Below are 23,750 nucleotides of genomic sequence, written 5' to 3' on the forward strand. Positions count from 1 at the left end.
AAACCACCATTTTCTGTTAACATTTTCTTTCCTCAAATGAGTTAATGGCAATTAAAAGCCATAGTGTACCTGATAAACGCTGAGGCTCTTCTCACATGATGAGTCAATAGTTTGACTCTCTGGGGATATCTTATTACCAAGTCCTCGGGAGGGATCCCGCGGCTGTCTTCACATACTACTTGCGTAGTTTGGAGCACAGGGCAGTTATGAGCACAACAGAGCTTATCCAGATATAATATTCAGAACTGGCACAGCATTTCAAGGGTAGTTTTGTAATTTCTGCTCTTTTATGTAGAAATTTTTGTGATCAACAACATTCTAAGGTGATTACCAGGGCTTGAAAAATGAATAGACAGAAGTTATCAAAAAACAGGACATTTATGTGATGTTCTTCTCTTCTCAAACCACTACGTGTAGCAGTATACTTTTCTAACTTGAGTCATGAATATTCTTATCAAAATAAAGTCATTCACATTTGGAACAAAGGCTAATTTGTACCAGTCAGTTTTGGAAATTCAGAAATAATTTTTTACTGTCCACAATTAAAAATTAATCTTGTGATAACTTATAATGGATAAAAATATTAAAAAGAATACACATACATGTATAACTGAATCATTCTGCTGTGCATGGGAAACTAACACAACAAACTCAACTGTATTTCAATTAAAAAAAATGTTTCAAGAGAAAATATTAAAAAAAAAGAAAAAAGAAAAAAAAAGAGAAAATATTTTAGCATTTAATGTCTTACTATTAATTAACATCTACTAATTCAAAAGTTACTATGTTCCATTAATGGATGCACTTGAATTATTAAAAAGAAACCTTGGAATTACAATAAAATTCTCAACATTTTGCCTACTATGTAATCAGGTAAACAGAATCATGCCCAAGGTTGATAATTATTGATTAGTAATATGCCAAAATAATTTCATATATTTATAAATATATCAAAATCTCTTCTAGTTTCATTGTCCTCAGAAACCTAAGAATATCACTCAATGGTCATTTACTTGTCATTTTCATTAGACCATTCTTTTTGACTTCATATTCTACTGAATACATCTTTCCCTGATTACTTTTGTTTTACTAAAAAGAAAAAAAAAATATTTTTCTTAGGAACATAATGAAATCTAAATTAATTCAATAGCTGCTGAAATTTCACCTGAAATTTTAGACAGACACAAATTCACAAAAGGAAAATGAAAACACATTAGCTTTAATATTTAACTAGTATACAATAAAAATTAAAAGAGCTATTTTGGGAAAGTTGATGCAAGTAGAAAAACTGATTAAAGTAAAAGTCCTGTCATCAACATTTTTATTTAGTTTAGTATTTGTTAGAATATAAATACATAACAATATGTTCTTTCTTATCATGGGTAGTCTTTTACATAACTAAAACTCATGGCCAACATTTTATATAACATAAAACATAGAACAAAAAAATCTGTAAATTATCAGAATGGGACAAGGACATCAGAAAATAATACATTTTATATAAATTATAGAGGACAGTTACAATGAAAATCCATTACTTTCTTCTCAAATTCAATTTTACAAGATAAAGTCAACAGGTGTTTCGTGGACTGTTATAAATGCACAAACGTGGCTCTTTCAAAAGACACCAGTCAAAAAAAAAAAAAGACATTAGTCAAACACAAATATTATCTTGATGTCATCTATTGTTTTTAGTTCTTAACTGGAGTTGAGCTTCCTTTCATGGTCTTCTTTAGGTGATGGTAGTTTGGCAAGATTTTCATCAGGAAATCCAGCTGTAGTGTCTGGGGCTAAAAAGATAAGAGAATTAAGAACTGGCCAGCAGAAAGCAAAGTTAAGAGCATCAGGTAGAAATGATTATCACTAAGTCATGGATTACAGGTGATTTTCACCGATCTCTTTTTTTTGGACTGAGGCATGCCGAATCTTAGTTCCCTGACCAGGGACTGAACCTGTGCCCCCTGCAGTGGATCCCGTTCACTGACTTAATTTTGCTTCCCTGCTTTTTCAATTTACAATGAACATACATTAAGTTTGGTAATAAGAAAAAGCCAAAACTTTTGCATGTAAAAATGTCTGTTTATCAGTTTTCAACCTTGCTTTTTGTAGATTTCATCTTAGCCTCTAAGAAGTGAAAGAGTTTCAATTATAGTAGACATCATGAGTACACTGCTTTCTATATGACAGAGCACACAGCTACGACACGCATCTGATCTTCACTCTTCATACATCAGCTTTGCTCTCACTTGGCCTTACTTTAAATTCACCTGGGGTACTTTTAGGCCCTTTACCCTAACCACTTTGGTTCAAAAAGTCTGGGGATCATTTGTAACAAGGACCTCTATGTGATCCTTATAATTGGTAAAACATGGAAAACAGTGTTGCATACATACCATTACGTATTAAACTTCAGATATTCTTGCTCACTTAGTTCTAATCTCCCTTAACCCAACTCCAGCTTCATCTCTCCCTCTTCAATCATTTTGCTGTTATGCAGAAAGATAGTGAAAAAATACTAGATTTGTTCTTATTTCTTTTTTGGTCCAAAGAATAGTAATACTTGCTTATAATAATAAAAGCCAAAGATTACAGAATTAGAATAACCCAGAAAGAACTGGCATTTTAATTTCTGATAAAATATGGCTAAGAATCAAAAGTGCTAAATATCTTGCAAACATTTTCTTTGGGGGAGGGGAAGGAGGCTGCATAACTAAGGAAATATACTGATTGTGCCAAGCAGTAAGGTTAAAACTTCAATCAGAATGCCTTCTGTCCAAAGGAAGCCCCAAATGCTCTATCAATACTTATCTCCTACTCTAACATGAAACTCCAAATGCATACTTGCCATTATTCTTGGTTATTCAGTTCAGTTCAGTTCAGTCGCTCAGTCCTGTCCAACTCTTTGCGACCCCATGAATCGCAGAATGCCAGGCCTCCCTGTCCATCACCAATTCCCGGAGTTCACTCAGACTCACGTCCATCCAGTAAGTGATGCCATCCAGCCATCTCATCCTCTGTCAGCCCCTTCTCCTCCCACCCCCAATCCCTCCCAGCATCAGAGTCTTTTCCAATGAGTCAACTCTTCGCATGAGGTGGCCAAAGTATTGGAGTTTCAGCTTTAGCATCATTCCTTCCAAAGAAATCCCAGAGCTGATCTCCTTCAGAATGGACTGGTTGGATCTCCTTGCAGTCCAAGGGACTCGAAAGAGTCTTCTCCAATACCACAGTTCAAAAGCATCAATTCTTCGGCGCTCAGCCTTCTTCACAGTCCAACTCTCACATCCTTACATGACCACAGGAAAAACCATAGCCTTGACTAGACAGACCTTTGTTGGCAAAGTAATGTCTCTGCTTTTGAATATGCTATCTAGGTTGGACGTAACTTTCCTTCCAAGGAGTAAGCGTCTTTTAATTTCATGGCTGCAATCACCATCTGCAGTGATTTTGGAGCCCAAAAAAATAAAGTCTGACACTGTTTCCACTGTTTCCCCATCTATTTCCCATGAAGTGATGGTTATTAGGAGGGGACAATTCCTCATAAGCCAGGAAAATATCTAAATATACTTGCATATTCACAAGCTGCATTTATTTTCAGGCCAACTATGTCAGCAAACTGATAGGTGGACCCAAGTTGGGTGTAAAGTAATTTGGTAGGTCCATTTCTTACCCTTGAAGGTTGGTACTTTAGGAGCAAATCAGTGTAGTTCGTAAGGCTTGGCGATGCACCTTCAGTGAAAATACATAAGACTAGGAGAAACATCCCTGGATGTTCTCTTCCCACAGTCAATGTGTCACTGTCATCTTTGGACGTATTTCTGATATTAACTTACTGCTGCTGCTAAGTTGCTTCAGTCATGCCCGACTCTGTGCGACCCCATAGACGGCAGCCCACCAAGCTCCGCCGTCCCTGGGATTCTCCAGGCAAGAACACTGGAGTGGGTTGCCATTTCCTTCTCCAATGCATGAAAGGGAAAAGTGAAAGTGAAGTCGCTCAGTCGTGTTGACCCTCAGCGACCCCATGGACTGCAGCCTACCAGGCTCCTCCGCCCATGGGATTTTCCAGGCAAGAGTACTGGAGTGGGGTTCCATTGCCTTCTCCGGATATTAACTTAAGGACTCAATAATTCTGTTGAGTCAACAAATAAATTGTAGTTTTAGGAATGTTCCTCTGATGCTTTATTTTAATCACTTGCTTTTAAAATAACAGACTCGCGGCCCCATTAAAACATTTATGTGGTATTTTGGGAAAATTAGCAGCCCTAGAAAGGACGCTACCGACTAAAGAGGTTCTAGTACCTGTGGCCGCTCAGTCTGCACCCGTCGCAGGCAGTCTCCGCCATAGATCACTGTGTTCTCAGGGATGACTTCAAACGTGTTCAGGTTGCAACAGGCCCCGATGATACAACCACTCGTCAGTATCACGTTTCTGCCCACATACGCTGCAGGAAAGACACACAGAGAGCGACTACAGAAGACAGTCAGAGACCAGAACACTGTTTTCCTCCTGAGATGATGCAAGCATAAAAATACAAACTGTCCTTAAGAAACATATTAAAAGAAGTACTTCAGTCCAGAGTTTGTACAGCAGAGAGGCACAAAACAGGCTAGTATTAAGTGGATTCAAAACAGAGCCCTGTTGTGATCTGCGTGACCTGTACACACTCTCAGCAAGTTTATCTCTAAAATGGAGCCCATCCTACTTCACAATGTGCTGTAAGGAATAAATGAGATAATAAATGTCAAGTGTCAAGCACAGGTCTGACACACGGTCAGTATACAATAAATAGAAAATGACAGTGATACTCATCATCATCATAACTGGCAATCCAAGTTAAATAAAAACCACTGTGTAGGTTAACAACAAGTCTTACTCTTTTAAAAAAGCTCTTCTTTCATGCCATCCAAGACTAAGAAAGGAAAGGCACTATTCTAAAGAGGTCTTGGCCAGTGCAGGTTCGTTGTATGAAGCAGGGCACTCAAAGCCGGTAGGGAGAGAGGTGGGTGGGGGCTTCAGAATGGGGGGACACATGTGCGCCCATGGCTGACTCATGGCAACGTATGGCAAAAACCACCACAATGTTGTAAAGTAATTATCCTCCAATTAAAATAAATTAATTAAAAAAAAAATAAAGAGGTCTTGGGCTTCCCTGGTGGCTCAGTGGTAAAGAATCCACCTGCCGATGTAGGAGACATGAGTTCCACTGCTGATCTGGGAATATCCCACGTGCTGCAGAACAGCTAAGCCCATGCTCCACAACTATCGAGCCTGAGCTCTAGAGCCCAGGAGCGGCACCTACTGAGCCACGCGCCCTAGAGCCTGTGCCCCAACAAGGGAAGTCACTGCAACGAGAAGCCCGAGTACCTCAACTCGAGAAAAGCCCTCAAAGCAACAAAGACCCAGCACAGCCAAAAATAAATAAAAATTTTAAAAATGAATAAAATGACTGTATTTGTCCTCTTAAATAGATAACATTATTTGGAAAAATAGACAAGTCTTATCATTCTGGTTCTTTCTGGACAAGCTCTTGGAGTCACTTCCTATCAGTGGTGGCAATTCAGGAGACCCCTTGCCTAGCCCCTCCTATGATAAGTAGCTTACATTTGTTTCTAGTGGGCTAGGGGAAAGCAGTACTGAAATTAAAGAAAGCAAACTAGTAGAGAAACTGGTTTTTTTCCTTTAATTTGACAACAACATGAATCAACTAAATTACCATCGACACTAGTTTTTAGAAGAAACCGTTTTCAAATCTTTCACCTGAAGGTTTAATTCAATCCCGATTTAAACGTACACAGCTAGAAATTTAATTTAGTGGATAAAAAACATGATTCGATGAGGTTCCTTAAAGGCAAAGAATTCATCTCACGGCTATGCTAGCCCGCTCCCAACCACGCCTGCCTTCCGTCTAAGCACGTGGCTTCGTCGTGGTTTGCACTTAGGCTGTTTTCCAGAACACCACCGAGAGAGAGGAGGTAATCACTTCTCACAATATAGTTCCAAATGTAGCTTACCTTTTGACTCGATAACATTATTATCTCCTATTTTCATGGCTTGGCAATCTGTAAGCCAGAGTTAAGCACACATTGTGAACATGTTCATCTTTTTCTTTCTGATTCACTCTCCTCGTCCTGCAGTGGGGTGGACCAAGGCCTGAGAGGGCCCCGCAGGCTGGGCTGGCCAGAACTCCCTGCCCAGGGCAGCAGGCAAGTAAAGTTTAATGCTTTAAACAGAAATATCTCGAAGTATAAATAAACTACTTCTATATTTTTAAAGAAATGAGTACCTTATACCCCAATTTTATGAGTATTTTCATAATTGTTTTAAGAAATATATTTTCATAATTGTTTTAAGAAAATTAAAACTGTCTAACACCCAATCACATAAGGGCAGCACTGTTAACAGCTTGACATATCTTTACATTGTAAAGATATATAATTCCCTTTATATAACTGGAAATCAAACTGTATAAAATAAAACTCTATAACCTTTTGTAGCTTACTTTATTCAGTTCACCTACCTTTGCAAGCCTTATTCCATACCATCAGAATATTTAAAAACATAATTTTATGCGACTCCTTAATGGTTCTAATGGTCTATCTTATAAATGAAGCTTAATTCATTTAAATATTTTGCTATTGTTAAACCTTTAGTTTTTTCCTTGAAGTATTAATAGTTTCTCTTATAAGATAATGTTTTGCTCACACTATGAAAAGGTTTTACTCACATTATGCAAAGATTTTACTCTTTTTAAGAGCATGAAATCAGCAAAGGCACTGGTAACACTCAGGAGAAAAACATCAAAGAATGAAATATTTCCAGCCCATCCACCATTTCCTTGTATCAGACAACACCACATTGTCAACCTTTAAAACTACACAGAAATCGCAAACGGGCAGAGCTGCAGCTCTTAAATCAGGACTGAAGCCAAGATCGCTCTGCTTCATGTCCACTGCCACTCAGTCACTACCCAACAACAAGACGCAGCAACACAAGCAAGACGGCTCCTAAAGGTGAGTGTGCGTGTGTGCACGCGTGCACACCTGAAAACAGCGTGCTTCCTTTACTCTCTGAAGTTACTCAATGAAGGAGAGGGAATAATTTTTTTTTATATATACTGTAAATAAGTCTTTTCAAGAGATGGATGGCCTAGTCCTAAAAATATAATTCATACATTTATCTATATATATACATAATATATGTCACATATATAATTAAATGATCTATTATATATAAAGTGTATGTGTGTGTGTGTGTATATACACACACACATATATATATAAAGTATTTGATAGATAAATTACAACAATTTCTACAGAGAAGATTGGGTACTGAAAAGACAGTTGCAAATGATTTCTCTTAAATTATTGCAAAGGATACAACAGCCAACTTCAAACACATTATTGGTGCCAATGATCATAGGTTTGGGTTCTGGATCTTCTGCATCAGGAGTGATATTATCAGGGTGACTATAAAAAGAAGAGAGAAATGATCAAAAAGTCAATAATGCAATAAGCAATTCTCCTGTTACAGAATTTGGGTTCATTCTCTCAATTGTACCTCTATTAAGCTTGATACATGTAATGATGTTAAGTAACTTCTTAATCCAAGTGAATTATTTATCCTCTATGCTGGAGAAGACTTGATTCTGAATTGAAAAAGAACTACTGCAATGTAAAGAAATCACAGGTGTGTATAGAAGGTCAGTCTTCCTTTGTTTATTTTTTAAACTCAAAGCCCAGGGGACCTTTCCCAGGACAAGGTAGAAAAGAGGCTGGCTGGGACTTTCAGCTTGTTAAATTGGAATCAAAATCATGCCTAACTTGAAAATTTTCCATTCCTAATAACCATTCAAGATTGTGAAATGTAAACAGATATTCATGTAAAATAATCATTTTATGCTGTTACGTGATTAGCTGAAACATTTGTAACAAAAAAATGTTTGCAGTCTAAGAGAAGGAAGCCATTTAAAAACGGTGCTTTATCTCTGACAGCTGAGTTACTGCAGAATATAGTTGTTGTTAATTGACTTACACTAAAGGTGCCAAAATATATTTTAAAAAGAAACTGCTTAATATAGTAAGAAACTCCCAAAGCCTAAGTAAGCATTAAGACAAATCAATCTCTTTATCACAGTTAAATATTTTCCCAAGGTCTTTACTACAAATTCCATACACTGTTGCTATAAATTAGGTATAAGCTTGAATTTCCTGCCAAAATTTTATCTAGCTTTACAGATGCTTGTAAAAATTTCATAGGTATTACAGTCTAGTTGACTAAGATCATACATGTTCTAATAGCTTATAATTTTTTTTAATCTTTAAAGTTGAAACATTGCCTCTAGGACCTCCAGTTTTTCAAATATAATTCTGAATGTTATCCCCACAAGGCACATGAAAATATACATCAGACTGAAGTTCACGCGTCCTGGTATGAGTAATAACATGGTAGTCAGGATCAAGCCATCCCATCAGAAGACAATTTGAGGCTGGGAGCACAGGACAGGGCCACTGGGGATGTCCTCAGGAGACGCCTCCTTAAGGGACACAAGAGGCTGGAACACGGAAGGGAAGAGGACCAGATCCAGACTCGGAGATTCTAGTTACCCACCTACAAGCTGCTTCTGTAGCGTCCTCACTAACTGCTTATGTTGAAAAAGATCCTTAGTGTCTTCCTGGTTCTCAGACAGTGGGCTTTCCAGATGTCAGCTGTAAAAGGTCCCTAGAGATGGCTGACATGAAAGGAGACTCTCTCTGCGGCAGCTCGTTCAGAGCATGTGTAAGGGTGCTACTCACGCATTTATGATAAGCGCCTGCTCCTCTATTAGGTTGCCTTCGCCGATCACTATTGGACCGGCTTCTGCGATGATTCGTGCTTTAGGGTGGATCACTGTCCTGGGTCCTGTTAAACGGATGGAAAAGAAATTACTTGTGGAGGCCGAGCTTCTAAGGAGGCTCTTGGGAGGAACGTTTCCTAAAGCAGGTACCAGGTATCCCAGAGGGCACGTTACAAAGGCTATCACTGTAGTTTGGGCCAAATCTCCAGCCCAGGAGAGAGGACACAGCACAGGGCTTTGGAGCCGGACAGTCCGGCTCACCTCTGTTGTGAAGTCTGTTATCTCAGTAGTGAAATGGGGGTGGTGATAATACCAGTCCTGCAGGGTTGTTGTAAGAATTAGATGAAACACTGTTTGTAGACAATGATATTTTGGCACAGAGTTGGCAATAAAAGTTAATTCCTTTCCTTCTCTTCCCTCCTAAAGGTAAGGCTCTCGTTGCTACAACACTGGTACTTGCTTATGCTGGTGAACCACATAACACTTTCTCATGCTGCTGTATTACAGGATTAGTCCTTTTATTAAGGGAATATGATGAAATACGGGTGGAATGGGAGTTAGAAAACATGGAGACTAACCTGACCTTTGTTACTCTGTCACCATCCTTATTATACGCCTACTCAGTGGAAGAAGGCAGAGCCCTTGACGTCTGGTCGAGGATATGATTTTAACCAGTTGAAAAGGATAAAGGGAGGCAGAGGAAGGAGCCAAGCGCGGTTACTGGACTCTGGCAGTGGGAGAGCTGAGCTGAGGCAGTGACTCCAGCCTCACGCTGCGGGGCAGGAAGGGCCCTCATCGCATCCCTTCACCACCGGGGTGGAGGAGGCCCTGCACGGCCTCAACAAGGCCGTCAGTTCCAGACTGTACCATTCCCTTCCTCCACTCGATTGACCCAAAGGCCTAGCATTTGGCTAATAGTGAAGCCACTGATGAGAAAGCATCACCTCACTGCAGGCACTCCCTCCCAACCTGCCCCACCAACCCAGATCAAGGCCGTTCTTATCTGTAAACAAGGGGACAGGAAGTTCTGCTCTGCACAGGATGCAGCGGACTCCAACAGCAGGACTGGGTGGGCAGAAGGTAGGGAGGGCGGCACGAGGTGGGGAGGGAGGCGGGAAGACGACGCTGCCCGTCAAGCTCAGCGCTCAACTGCTTCAGTCAACTGTACTAATCAACTGTTAATTTACCCAACAATCACTATCTGCTAATGGCAGGCAAGACGCAGGGCTGTATGTTACAGGGAAACAAAGAGGAATGGGTGCTATTTTTGCCCTCTGGAGCTTTGTTTGTCTTGAAAATCGGGAAGACTTAACACGCTCACTCAAAAATGTATTAAAATAAATAAGGAGGTGTTCCTGGTGCCCAGAGAATTGGAAAGAATCTCAGGACAGCTTATTTTTTTTCCCCAACAATGAAGAGCTGGGGACTGATAACAGAGGGTGGGGCCCAACATGGGGTGCGGGGTCAGGGGACACACAGAGGGTGGCTTTGTTATTTATGTCACCTCTGGCTCCCTAAGTCCTCAGTTGCTAAAGTAAAACTTTCCTGGCAAATGCTCCTGTTTAGGATCGGAGATTTCAGAATAGAAGATGGGGTCACTCAGATCCCTGGGAAACTTCTCACGGTGGCCATGACTGTGACCACGGGTGCCTTTTTCCTTTGGTTAAAAAATACACACACATACACATAATTATAAATACACACACACATACACATAATTATAAATATATACACACACATACATAAATATACATACATATAATCATCCATATAACACACATACACATATAAATACACACATACATACACATAATTTTAAATACACACACACATATATAATTATACATACATATAATCATAAATATAACACACATACACATAATTATAAATATACACACACACATACACATAATTATAAAAGGAATACCTGCTCACCCCAAAAAACTCAATCAAAGTCAAAAGTGAAAGATCCTCTCTCCTCCTGCTGATCTCATTCCCTGGAGGTAACTATTCTTAAAAGTTTGGAGTATTACTCCAGACTTGAGTACTAGTGTGTATTTAAAATCTGTAAATATGACTGTATATAAAATATATTTCCCTAGAAAGTTAGAAGATAAGTTCAACCTGAAGGAGAAAAAATATGAATTTTACATACTAAAATATGAATTTCAAAAACTAAGGAATGGTACTTATTCTGCAACTTGCTTTTTCACCTAAAAAGTTATCGTGATTTTTTTCCACATAAATTGTTGAATATTATTTCACATTATATTAATATACCATGATTTATTTAACCAACCCCTTAATATAAGGCATTTAGAAGAATTACCACTTCTGGAGAGAGGTGCTAAAACAATGCTGAAACAAACATTGGATTCCTTTGAAATGAGAAATTTCTTATAGGTCCTTCCAGCTGTGTGAAGCAATTTAAAGCTGTGGTTTGCACAATACCATATTTATATTTTATGTCAAGATATTCTATGATAAAGGGACACGATCTTTCTATTTTCGGTTCTTTATAATTAAAGCCCCAGCCAGCAACCACATCCCTTGTCTACAAAGTCCAGGCTCTGGCCTTTATCACTTAAAGGCTGTGTGCTTAGCTTCTCAAATGCTTCAGTTTTCTCATCTATAAAAAGATGAAGTCTATGATAGCCTATCTCACCAGGTTGAAGTGTGGATTATATTTGGAAAGAAGATCATGGGGTCTGGCCCATAGTTCTTCAAAATGGGAGGTTCATCACTATCTGACACTAAGAGCTAAGAACTTTATCACAGTAAATAAAACGACTCTTTCTGGTCTGAGAAACAGAAGAAAAGGGACTGCTTTATTCCCCTGATACTCCCGTAACAGGGTGAAACCTCCTTTTAAACAGGGAAGAAATTCTTCACCTTACTGTAAGACAGTGAAACAGATTAATAAAAAATTTCCATACTGGCATTAAAAATCTGACAGGAGGAAGAGGTCGTCCTGGCTGTGACAGAAAGCAGATCCTTTACCGCAGCTCGATTAGTACCCAGGGGCACAAGATATTCTGCTGGTCCTCAGGCTGCAGCTTTTGACAACAAGCAGTCTTGCAAAAAGCTACGTGAGAAAAGGCTGATAAGACAAAAGTTACACTGGGACCTATGTTTCTAAAAGTTCCTCTAAAGTACAGGTTTGAAAACAACTGATATTTTCATTTTTTCCCTTTTAAAAATAATGTTGGCGCTGTGTTAGCCAGGTATTTTATTATTATTATTTATTATCATTTTTAACAAGAGGGTTAGTAAATAACTGGAAAACTGGTTCTAAGTCTCAGGGCCTTCCCTGGGATAGAAAGCACACTACAGGAGACCAGTGAGCAGATTCCATGAGACCTGTTTAAGAAAACACCTCCACCTGGTGGTCACACTGCCAAACTACAAGTCCTGGAGTTCCTGAAGTGACTTGAAAGGTGAAACTGTTGCTCAGTCCCTAAGCCATGTCCAACTCTTAGCGACCCCATGCACTGCAGGATGCCACTCCTCTGTCCTTCTCTATCTTCTGGAGTTTGCTCAAACTCATATCCATTGAGTTAGTGATGCCATCTAACCATCTCATCCTCTGCCACTCCCTTATCCTTTTGCCTTCAATCTTTCCCAGCATCACCGTCTTTTTCAATGAGTCAGCTTTTCTCATCAGGTGGCCAAAGTATTAGAGCTTCAGCCTCAGCGTCAGTCCTCCAATGAATATTCAGGGTTGATTTCCTTTAGGATTGACAAGTTTGATCTCCTTGCTGTCCAAGGGACTCTCAAGAGTCTTCTCTAGCACCACAGTTCAAAAGCATCAAATCTCTAGCACTCAGCCTTATGGTCCAACTCACATCTGTATGCCTACTGGAAAAACCAGAGCTTTGACTATATGGACCTTTGTCAGCAAAGTGATGTCTCTGATTCTTAATACACTGTCTAGGTTTATCATAGCTTTTCTTCTAAGGAGCAAGCGCCTTTTAATTTCATGGCTGCAGTCACTGCCTGCACTGATTTTGGAGCCCAAAGAAATAAAATCTGTCACTGCTTCCACTTTCTCCCCTTCTATTTGCCATGAAGTGATGGTACCAGATGCCGTGATCTTAGTTTTTTTAATGTTAAATTTCAAGCCAGCTTTTTCACTCTCCTCTTCCACTCTCAACAACAGGCACTCTCCTCTTCACTTTCTGCCAATAGAGTGGTATCATCTACTACCTGAGGTTGCTGATATTTCTCCCAGCAAACCTGATTCCAGCTTGTGCTTCATCCAGCCTGGCATTTTGCATGATGTACTCTGCATAGAAGTTAAATAAGCAGGGTGACAATATACAGCCTTGAGATACTCCTTTTCCAATTTGGAACCAGTCCATTGTTCCATGTCAGGTTCTAACTATTGCTTCTTGACCCACATACAGGTTTCTCAGGAGACAGGTAAGGTGATTTGGTCTCTTGTCTCTTAAGAATTTTCCACAGTTTGTTGTGATCCACATGGTCAAAGGCTTTAGCATAGTCAATGAAGCAGAAGTAGATATTTTTCTGGAACTCCCTTGCTTTTTCCATGAGCCAGTGAATGTTGGCAATGCAATCTATTCTGAATTGTGAAGAAACAGCAAGGTCATGAGTGACAAACTAAATAGCTCCCCTTAACCTCTTGAAGAGCTTTTTTGGGGCAGAGACTAGAGAGGTTAGTTTTTAAACATGAATTGCAGTACACGTGACTGCTAAGACTTAAGTTTGGTGAACTTCTTGAAGGAAACGTCTGAGCAGGTGCTTTGTCTCTGCACAGCGCTGGAGGCTGGCCCCAGAAAGCCTGGCAGCCCAGCACTAGCGCAAGACGCGGGCAGCACCCTCACGCTGAAACGTGAGCGCCGTCTGCCCCACACTTTTCTGCATCCAAGTGGCACTTTCACCTAGTATGGGGCTGAATTCAAACCAAGTTGAAGGGTCTTGGGGTTAAAATGCTTTAAAAATAAAAATCTGTCACAATGGAAAGTTTTTGTTAAAAGGCTGTCGTGAACTTTCTGGAGCTCTTTCTGGCAGGGTAGTTTGTGTATTTTCTTACCAAATGTGCTGAAACCCTATTTGGCTTATCTCCTTGTTTGGATAAATGTGTCTAGAGTTGGAGCTGCCTTACTGGCTGATGAATTATTTTTCTAAATGGTTGGCTGGGCTTGACACAACCTAGCCAGAAAGACATTCCTTGCATCATATTTTCATTCCCTTCAGTTAGTAAAGGGTATTTTTCCTGTCTATCTTTGCCACAGAATGCAATCTTTGTGGACATATTCATATGTCAATAAACAGTTCCAAAAGCCACAAGGTCTCTTGAAAATGAAAACAATTCCTTTGACCTATAAGACGAAGTACTTTTAACAACTGTTTTATATTCGATGCATTCTCAAGTCAAAGCCACTGTTTTGCCTTATTGAAAAAGATTTCCATATAATGTCGTACATATGAAACTTACGTAATATTATAAACCAATGTGACCTCAATTTTAAAAAATTTCCACAATAAAAGGGAAGCTTTTGATCTGTATTAAAAACTCTAATGGAAAGAACAACAATGTGGGACAAAGTGCTTCCATCACAAAGCTGTGTCACTCTGTAGGCGTTCTGCCTTCACACCGGGAGTCCCCGGGTGTTGTCCTAAGCCCAGGACTCTGCCTCCAGGCTGCAACAGGACCGCAGGACTGTGCACAGACGGACCTTTCTAAGATGGGTTTCAGCTTTTAAAACCAAATTTTCAGAAAATAACGCAAAACCCCTGAATCAAGGCAGTCTAATTAAAAGCAGGCTTAAAAAAAAAAAGCAGGCTTGATAGTAAATAAGATGAAAGCTTATTTACCCAAATTATAATTAACGAGAGAACTGTTATTTTTCCTAAGCTCTGTTTCCTAACAGACTCTAATGAAAGGGGTCAGGTTCCGTCAGCGCCACAGACATAGGGTTTCTGGTTAAGGACTATACTTCAAAGCTTCAGACTAGTTTCTTTAATAAACCAAATACTTGATTTTCTAGGAAAACAGAAAACGTAATGTTCTACTAACTGAAACATAGCAAGGTAAAACTGACGAGGGGATGGAAAGTTATGTAAAACATCGTGAAATCTCCGTATCTATACTGTAACAGAAGACCTACATTAGTTATTCTAATGCTATGCTATGCTAAGTCACTTCAGTTGTGTCCGACTCTGTGTGACCCCACAGACGGCAGCCCACCAGGCTCCCCCGTCCCTGGGATTCTCCAGGCAAGAACACTGGAGTGGGTTGCCATTTCCTTCTCCAATGCATGAAAGTGAAAAGGGAAAGTGAAGTCGCTCAGTCATGTCCGACTCCTAGCAACCCCATGGACTGCAGCCTACCAGGCTCCTCCATCCATGGGATTTTCCAGGCAAGAGTACTGGAGTGGGGTGCCATTGCCTTCTCCGTTATTCTGATAAATTAAGCAAAAACAAAACAAGCCATAAGTTGAAAAACAATAGCCCATCGACAAAGGAATAGATAAAGAAGATGTGATACATATACATAATGGAATATTACTCAGCCATCATAAATAATGAAATAATGTCATTTGCAGCAACATGGATGGACCTACAGATTATCATATTATGCAAAGTAAGTCAGAGAAAGACAAATGTCATATAATACGATACGTGGAATCTAAAAAAATGAACTTATTTACAAAACAGAAATGGAGTCACAGATATAGAAAACATGGTCACCAGGGAGGAAGGGAGGGAGGGATAAATGGGGAGATTAGGATTGATATATACAGACAACTATACATAAAATAGATAACCAGTAAGGACCTCGGAGAAGGCAATGGCACCCCACTCCAGTACTCTTGCCTGGAAAATCCCACGGACAGAGGAGCCTGGTAGGCTGCAGTCCATGGGGTCGCTAAGAGTCGGACACGACTGAGCAACTTCCCTTTCACTTTTCACTTTTATGCATTGGAAAAGGAAATGGCAACCCACTCCAGTGTTCTTGCCTGGAGAATCCCAGGGATGGGGGAGCCTGGTGGGCTTCCGTCTATGGGGTCACACAGAGTCGGACACGACTGAAGCGACTTAGCAGCAGTAGCAGCAAGGACCTACTGTATACCACAGGAAACTCTACTCAATACTCTGTAATGACCTATATGGGAAAAGACTCTAAAAAACGGTGGGTATATGTACATGTGTAACTGATTCACTTTGCTGTACAGCAGAAACTAACAACACACATTGTAAATCAACTGTACATCAATGAAATTTTTTAATAAATAAAAAATAAAAGTTTCCCTAAGAAAATTCCACACCCCTCCCCCCAAAAAAAAGAAGGAAAAAGAAAACACGGTAGGGAGAGTGAGTTTTCATCAGGTAACTTATCTCTACTCTCTGCTTTGATTTAACTTTATATCTACCAAGAGCTTTTTTTAATTTGAGATATTACATCAGAAAAAGCAATTAACAGTACAAAAAGATTAGAGATTATTTTATACCAAATACAAAAGTGATAGAAATGACTAAGTATCAGTTTTGGAAAATTTCCATATTTATATATACAATTAAGAATCAGAAACAGGCACAATGAAAATGAGATAAGAAATATGGAACATGGAACACTGGGTAACTGGGTTATACCAGAGTGATACACTGGGTATCACTCTGAATCTTTTCCTTAGTTTTGAAAATTGAGGTGTTTCTGTAAAGTGAGAACATTTTCTGATTTTAAAAACCTGGGTCAAAAATAAACCCAACAAAATATTAACTTAGATCCATTCAATGATGAAATTAAAATCACTAGTTAAAAAAAAATATATTATCATTTCTTATGCTACAATCCATCACTGAAAATCTGTGTTGAACAATCATTTTATATTTTAACCACCAGAGCGGTACACGATCAGCCGGTGATCAGCTTACATGGAAAACAGATTTAAATACCACATTTCTTTACATAATTTCAACGTTCAAGGAAGGCAGGAGGATAAGAGGGATAAAGAAGAGGGAAGAGCACCAAGACATGAAAGACAGAGGGAGAACAGGAAAGTGAGTGCTGATTCCTGAAACCCCCAGGCCCCAGTCCTATGCAGCAGTCCAGCTCTCCTTTGCCCAGGATAAAGCCGTTACTGCTCTTCTAGGGAAGCTTCTGCAAGGACAGGACCTGTTATTTCAAATCTGAAACACACACACAAACATATATGTATACTTGTATGTATACTTATGCCTGTAGAGATATCCGTACCATCTATGTATCTACTACGCAGTAGATACTGAACACGTTGTTTAAAGTAGGGAAGAAGTAGAAACGAGAGGGAAATATCATTACTTTAGTCTTACTTTCCTTTTAATTACAGAATACCCTGCGAATTAATATTAGGTGTTCTCCCTCGAATCATGATGAAAACCATAAATATACTAGAATAAAAATGCAGAGGAAGAGAAACATGTGGCTAATTTCTCCTCATAAAAAGTTTGCAAGTGGTTTAAAAGTTAACAAAGTTAATACAGGACTGAAAAGAAACAGAGTCACCTTCTAAACTTTGAAATTCTGTCAATTTAAAATAATTAATTAGATCCAACCTGGGCAAAGCCCTAATTATGCTCCATAATACTGGCATAATCGTAACTAGTTTTATAAGACATGATCCTGAAGTGGCTGGAGGCTTAGACTTACTAAAATTACAGAATTTTTTTTTCTTTTGCAGTTACTGTTAGTGTAAGGGAACAAGGCACATTTTCTCTCTGAAAGTGCACTTAAGTTTCCTGAAAGGTCTACTCGGTTAATACCCAGTGGCTAGTAAACATGCATGCACGTTAATAAAGCTACCAGGGCACCATGTCCGGTGAAAATATATGGAAAAGATCTAGTGGCTAAAATGTGCATTTGGGGGAACTCAATCATGTTCATATAAGCAAGTTGCTGTTTAGTTGGTAAGTCGTGTCCAACTCTTTTGCGACCCTACAGACTGCAGCCCACCAGGCTCCTCTGTTCATGGATTTCCCAGGCAAGAATAAAAAAGGGTTGCCATTTCCTTCTCCAGGGGATCTTCCCCACCCAGAGGTTGAACCCACATCTCCTGCAATACAGGCAGATTCTTTACCACGGAGAGCCACCAGGGAAGTCCATGCTGCCACATTGTTAAATTTTTCATTTCATTTTAAACGCTGGACTTAACCTCTAGAGCAAGGCCATGCTGATTTTACAGTGCAGCCAGCCAACATTTATTGAGTGCTTACTACATGTCAGGTATTGGGCCATGACTTTCATAAATATTCTCTTGTTTAATCCTTCAAAAAGCTTGGAGGAAGGCACTCTTATTTTGCATGTGACAAAAGCTGCTGCCGCTGAATATCCATTCTTCCTTTTTTCTATGTAAGTGAATCCAATACAACAGGGCTGCAACGTGTCCGGTTCAGACTACATCTCCCAGCATTCTCTGTAGCTAGACGTGTCCTTGAGACCAGGCCCAAGGCAGAGTGTTGTGCAACCTTCAGGAAGACTACTTAAGGGGAGTGGACTCCACTGGGAGGTGCACCCTTTTGTCTCCACTCCTCTCCTTTCTCACCCAGGACACTCTTGGTGCTCCAGACATCACGTCCTGGCCTGTGATATGTGATATGCCTGAGGTAATCCAGCAGATAAAGAGCAAGGATGCTAACCCCAAGTCCGTCAGACTCTGTGGTTTACACTCTTAGAAGAATGTAAGTTCTGCTATATTCACTGCTGGGTCCAGAGTGCAAGCACAGGTGTGAGCATAGGGCCCGGCACATAGTAGGTACACAGATGTCTCTCGAATAAATTACTTTATTATACTGCCTTGTCAGTTTATCAGATGGGAGTTTAAACATAGACTCCATCACACTAAATTATTTGTGAAATATTAAACACTTAGAGAAATACATTGCTTTGTCAATAAAATTAAGGGCTCAGTCAAACATAGAAAATAATACCTAACGAAATGTAAAGCACTGAAATAAACTAAATAACACCAGTTCTTGAGAGACAACACTTATAGGCTATTCTCTTACCTATAGTGACATCACCTCTGATTTCGCTTTCTACACACACAACTGCTCCAGGTGCGATCTTCACGCTGCAGGAAGAAAAAAGGAACATGCATCATGGGTAAGGTTTAAAAATATTGTTATAGGAGCTATCCTGGCACTGCAGTGATAGAAAAGTTAAAACAAACTGATGGAAAAATGAAAAGTAAACTGTAAGATTTAATATATTATAAACTTCTCAGGTGATTCACCATCCATCAACCTAAAATCATTTATCATGTGTTCTTAAAATGCTTGAGAAGAAATGAGGCACTGGACTCTCTTAATACCAACATTGTTTTTAAATAGCAAAAAGCTCAAAACAACCTAGGTATTCATTAGCAGGGACCTGGTTAATACGTTATTATTAATATACAGCATAAAAAAGAAGGAACAATCCTGTGTGTAAAGAGTCGGGATGATCTCCAAGCTACATTGTTAAGTAAAAAAAATCGAAGCCAGGGATTAGAATCAGAGGCTCTAGCATACAAGGACAGAGGGGAACATTAGGGTAATTGCTGTGCATCGGTCTTAGAGAGCAAAGACAGAGGACTTCAAAGGGAAGATTTCTAGGAAAAAAGAAAAAAAACTGAAAGATTATGTGATGAGCACTTGGGGAAAAAGTTAGGAGGCATTTGACATTATCTGTTGGAAGATTTGAAAAACATCAGTACATACAAAAGAAAATGAAAAATGGAAGTTATTTGGTTAAATTTTAGATGAAGTCAGTTTGAGGTACCCATGGAGAAAGACCCAGTATATCTAGATCTGGGGCTATGAGAGAGCGCTAGACCAGAAATATAGCTGAGAGTCAGCAGAGTACAAACTCTTTAACATGTTTCTCCATCATTCTTATTCCAGAATCCACCCAAATATTCCCTAATATAAATGCAGAGTAACACCAAAAATAAATATTTTAAAAAATCACCACTTCCATACTGATGTGGAAAACTTAAAAAAGACATACGGATTTTTCTTCTATAAATTTAAGTGAACATATCTTCCTCTCACAAAGTATTTTTAAAGCTCTAAGTAAAAAGAATATCCATCAGCACTTCCCTGGTGGTCCAGTGGTTAAGAATCTGGCTGCCAATGCAGGGGACACGGGTTCGATTCCTAGTCCGGGAAGATTCCACATCGTTGTCGTTCAGTCATTAAGTTGTGTCTGATTCTTTGACCCCATGGACTGCAGCATGCTGGGCTTCCCTGTCCTTCACTATCTCCCATAGTTTGCTCAAACACATATCCACTGAGTCAGTGATGCTATCCAACCATCTCATCCTCTGCTGCCCCCTTCTCTTCTTGTCCTCAATCTTTCCCAGCACAGGCTCTTTGCCAATGAGTCGGTTCTTTGCCTCAGGTGGCCAAAGTACTGGAGCTTCAGCTTCAGCATCAGTCCTCCAATGAATATTCAGGGTTGATTTCCTTTAGGATTGACTGGTTTTTGATCTCCTTGGGGTCCAAGGGACTCTGAAGAGTCTTCTCCAGCAGCACAGTTTGAAAACATCAATTCTTTGGTGCTCAGCCTTCCTTATGGTCCAACTCGCACATCCATACATGAGTACTGGAAAAAACCATAGCCTTGGCTATACAGACCTTTGTTGACAAAGTGGTATCTCTGCTTTTGAATATGCTGTCTAGGTTTGTCATAGCTTTCCTCCCAAGGAGCAAGCATCTCTGAAATTAAAAGGTTCCACGTGCCATGGAGCAGTTAAGCCTGTGCACCACAACCATCCAGCCTAGAGTCAATGCCCTGCAACAAGAGCAGCCATGCAACGAGAAGCCCGCACCTCGCAAATGGAGAGCAGCCCCCCTTCACTGCAACCAGATAAAGTCCCCACACAGCAATGAAGACCCAGAATAGCCAAAAATAAGTAAGTTAAAAAAAAAAATACTTATAAAATAAAATACTTATAATCCTTAAGTCTATCTTTACGAAATGTCCAGAGGAGACACAGCTACATCTGTCTCCATCATTTTCACAGGCACTGACTCTCTACAAGGCACAAAATAATACAATTTAAAAATGATCCATCTGGGTTACTACATGTCACTTGTCTGCTGAAATCACAGAAAATATATAACCCTTCTATTGAATAGGAGAAGGAGAAACTTTAGCGACATGGACTAGAAAACAGAAAATGCTCCAAACCTCTCATTTTCTAGATGAGGAAATTGAAGCCCAGGGCCTTGAAATTTCTTGAAGCAAAGTTCATTCCCGGGACATTACTGTCCTAATATTATCGAAACACAAGTCCATGTAACTCACAGTGAGGGCAAACAATACTAAAACGTCAGTTTGGAGCAGAGAAAGGTTTACTGCAGAGCCAGGCAAAGAGATAGGTGGCTTATGCCTTAAAACCCCCAAACTCCCTGAAAGCCTTTAGCAAAGCCCTTTTCTAGGAATCAGGGTCGGGGCATGATTAGTTGTTGCAAACATCCTGGTGTCAGATCCTTTGTTCTTGAGGTTAGTTCATGCTCAGATAACGATGTTCCTGTAAATCTCTACCAAACAAGTGTTATTCTCTGTTCTGACAAGAAAGGCCCAGGTCCCAGGGCACAATTGTCACCCTCCAAAGTCCAGGTCCTGGCTAGGAAGAGGCAGATACCCATCAGATAACCATCCATCCCCAGCCCCTGCCTAGCCGTCATCGCTGAGGGAGACAGGCGCCCAGGACCCCAACGACTCTCAGGCTCCTCAAGCCACCCTTAGGGCAGGGGTTGGGTCCTGCAGACTGCATCCTATGCAGACGCCACTGCCATTACATTGCAGACACAGGGATGGGGGAGAGGTTCGCAGCCACTCAAGATCTGAGCCTGGCCAGGGCTCTGAAGCCCTGCAGGACACAGCCCCCAAATGTTCCCAGGATCTGCCTCTTACCAGACTCTCTGCCTGAGGCCTGAAGACCACTGCTCTGCTGACTGAGGGGACCACTATCTCTCACTGACAGCTGGTGGCTTGTGGAAGGGGCCCTTTGCAGCACCCATGGATGGCTGAGCAGGACCGCTAACGGTTGCTCACCAGCAGTTGATTGTTTATGGCAGGAGCCCAGTAACTGTTACCTGGCTTCCCAGGTGGTTTGCTGGTAAACAATCTGCCTGCCAACGCAGGAGATGCAAAAGAAGCAGGTTCAATCCCTGGGTTGGGAAGACCGCAACCCCCTCCAAAAAAATGGCATGGCAACCCACTCCAGTATTCTTGCCTGAAAATTTTCATAGATAGAGGAGCCTCGGGGGCTGCAGTCCATGGGGTCACCAAGAGTTGGGCAACTGTTACCTGTTAAAGGGGCGGGGCTTAAAGGTGTACAGCAACAGTCCATGCTAAGGTTTGTGCTCCGCCACACTCTAAAACACAAACATCAATCATCCCTTTTTTGTTAGCTGGAAGTTTCCTGGAAACAGCCTGTCACTTTGGACAGTTTTCCTGTGTCAGCTGAATGATTTTGCCCTTGAAAATGGTGATAAATGTATCACCATTTATAAACACTTTTTCTCTGATCCTTTTCCCTTCAGGTGGGTTTGTGTATGTAAAAAAAGCAATCTTATTAAGCTGTGGACAAATAAATTAACCTCTATAAAACAGCTCATTTTACACGATTTCCAATCCTAGTTTTCTATTCCCTCAGCCTCCCTCTTGCTATGATTTCTTTTTTTAATGAAAAAAGCATTATCTAATATTTAACTTATACTGGGCAAGTGAGAACGGAAGAGACTCAAAAGTGCCCTGTCTTCAGTTTTATGCCCAAGGAAGACGCCCCAGGTTGCGTGCGTCAGTCAGCATATTTCTTTGTGAGGCAGGAATAATAAAACTCAGGAGTGAAGGGGCGGAGCCGGGAGCAGACAGCCGAGGGAAGACTTAGCCGAAGTCCTAACTTATAAAATATCAACAGTATCCTCATCTCCACAGTACATTCCTATATACTGTGCATAATATTCCTAGCATATCTGTTCCTCTTTAGCTTTTGCAAAAGATTACAATTACCTGCCTAAATGGATGAAAAACCTAAATGTTAATTTACGGCCGCCCCCAAAACGAGGCTTGTCGGTGTTCATTTTCTAAAAGAGTCAGCAGAGGGTGCTCAACTTTGAGGCTTTGGGAAACGGTTTAACTGAAGCTTGTCTTGCATCCCAGCTGTCCCTTTCCACCGACAGCGCCCAGCAGCCCCGAGGCCCGTCCCCACGCGTTTACCAAGCAGCTAGCTTTGGCCCAGGGGCGGGCCCCGCTTTGAGTCCGTCTACACATACACGGAGCGCCCCCGACGGACAGGGAGGGTTTGGGGGACCGTGGGTGATGGGGACACAGGACAGCTACACGGGTTCGGAGCGCCACGGGAAAAGGGAGGGTCCCTCCGTGTCCCAGGCGACGGGGACGCCCTGCATCCCCAGCAGGCCCGCCCGAGACAGCGCGGGCGCGTGGCGGAGGGCCAGCGAGGCCACGGAGGGACCACGAACCAGGACCTTCCCCCACCCCGTTCCGCATCCTTTCCCGGCCCTACCCCCAGGGAACCCCCGTTCCGCTACCCCCAGCCCGTCGCCTCCTCCCTCCGGGAACGCCAGGTCTGGGCCTTAAGAACCATCTGGGCCGGGCGACTGGAATAAGACACCACCTAAGTCCCCACCACTGGCGACCAAGAGCAGATTCCATCCCTGAGGGGAGGAGAGGATAGGTTCTCAGACAGCGACCCACCTCTTTTGAGTCTTCTCCGCCATGGTTTCAGCTCCTGTCTCTAGCTGGATCGACACAACCGCCTGGCCACAGCGATGATCTCTGTAGGTGATTGTGGAGCCTGGCAGGACGGGGAAGGGGCGGAGCCTTGGCGCTGCTCGCGTGGGCGGGGGCGGGGCCGGCTCGCGTTGGAGGTTTCAGTTCTGCGTGAGCCGGCTCCAGCCAGGCGG

At 41.1% G+C, this 23,750-nt stretch overlaps 1 protein-coding gene across 2 annotated transcripts; it reads right to left on the bottom strand.

Annotated features, from left to right (window-relative positions):
* Nucleotides 1-1,200: 1,200 nt before the first annotated feature.
* On the bottom strand, nucleotides 1,201-23,693 carry DCTN6 (dynactin subunit 6). 2 transcript variants are annotated; one of them, XR_008710058.1, is made up of 8 exons: nucleotides 23,542-23,693; nucleotides 18,840-18,904; nucleotides 8,791-8,896; nucleotides 7,376-7,464; nucleotides 6,010-6,057; nucleotides 4,297-4,439; nucleotides 2,394-2,486; nucleotides 1,201-1,790 (listed from the first exon to the last, which is right to left on the bottom strand). XR_008710058.1 is itself a non-coding variant. In XM_055567189.1 (7 exons), exons 1-7 carry the CDS (start codon nucleotides 23,562-23,564, stop codon nucleotides 1,692-1,694), a joined length of 573 nt encoding a protein of 190 aa, XP_055423164.1. In that variant the 5' UTR covers nucleotides 23,565-23,691; the 3' UTR covers nucleotides 1,201-1,691. The 2 variants fall into 2 exon arrangements, 1 of the variants encoding a protein (XP_055423164.1); XM_055567189.1 differs by lacking the exon at nucleotides 2,394-2,486 and having other exon boundaries at nucleotides 23,542-23,691.
* Nucleotides 23,694-23,750: the final 57 nt, after the last annotated feature.

The sequence above is a fragment of the Bubalus kerabau genome, chromosome 2 (assembly GCF_029407905.1).
Source record: "Bubalus kerabau isolate K-KA32 ecotype Philippines breed swamp buffalo chromosome 2, PCC_UOA_SB_1v2, whole genome shotgun sequence".
NCBI lineage: Eukaryota > Metazoa > Chordata > Mammalia > Artiodactyla > Bovidae > Bubalus > Bubalus kerabau.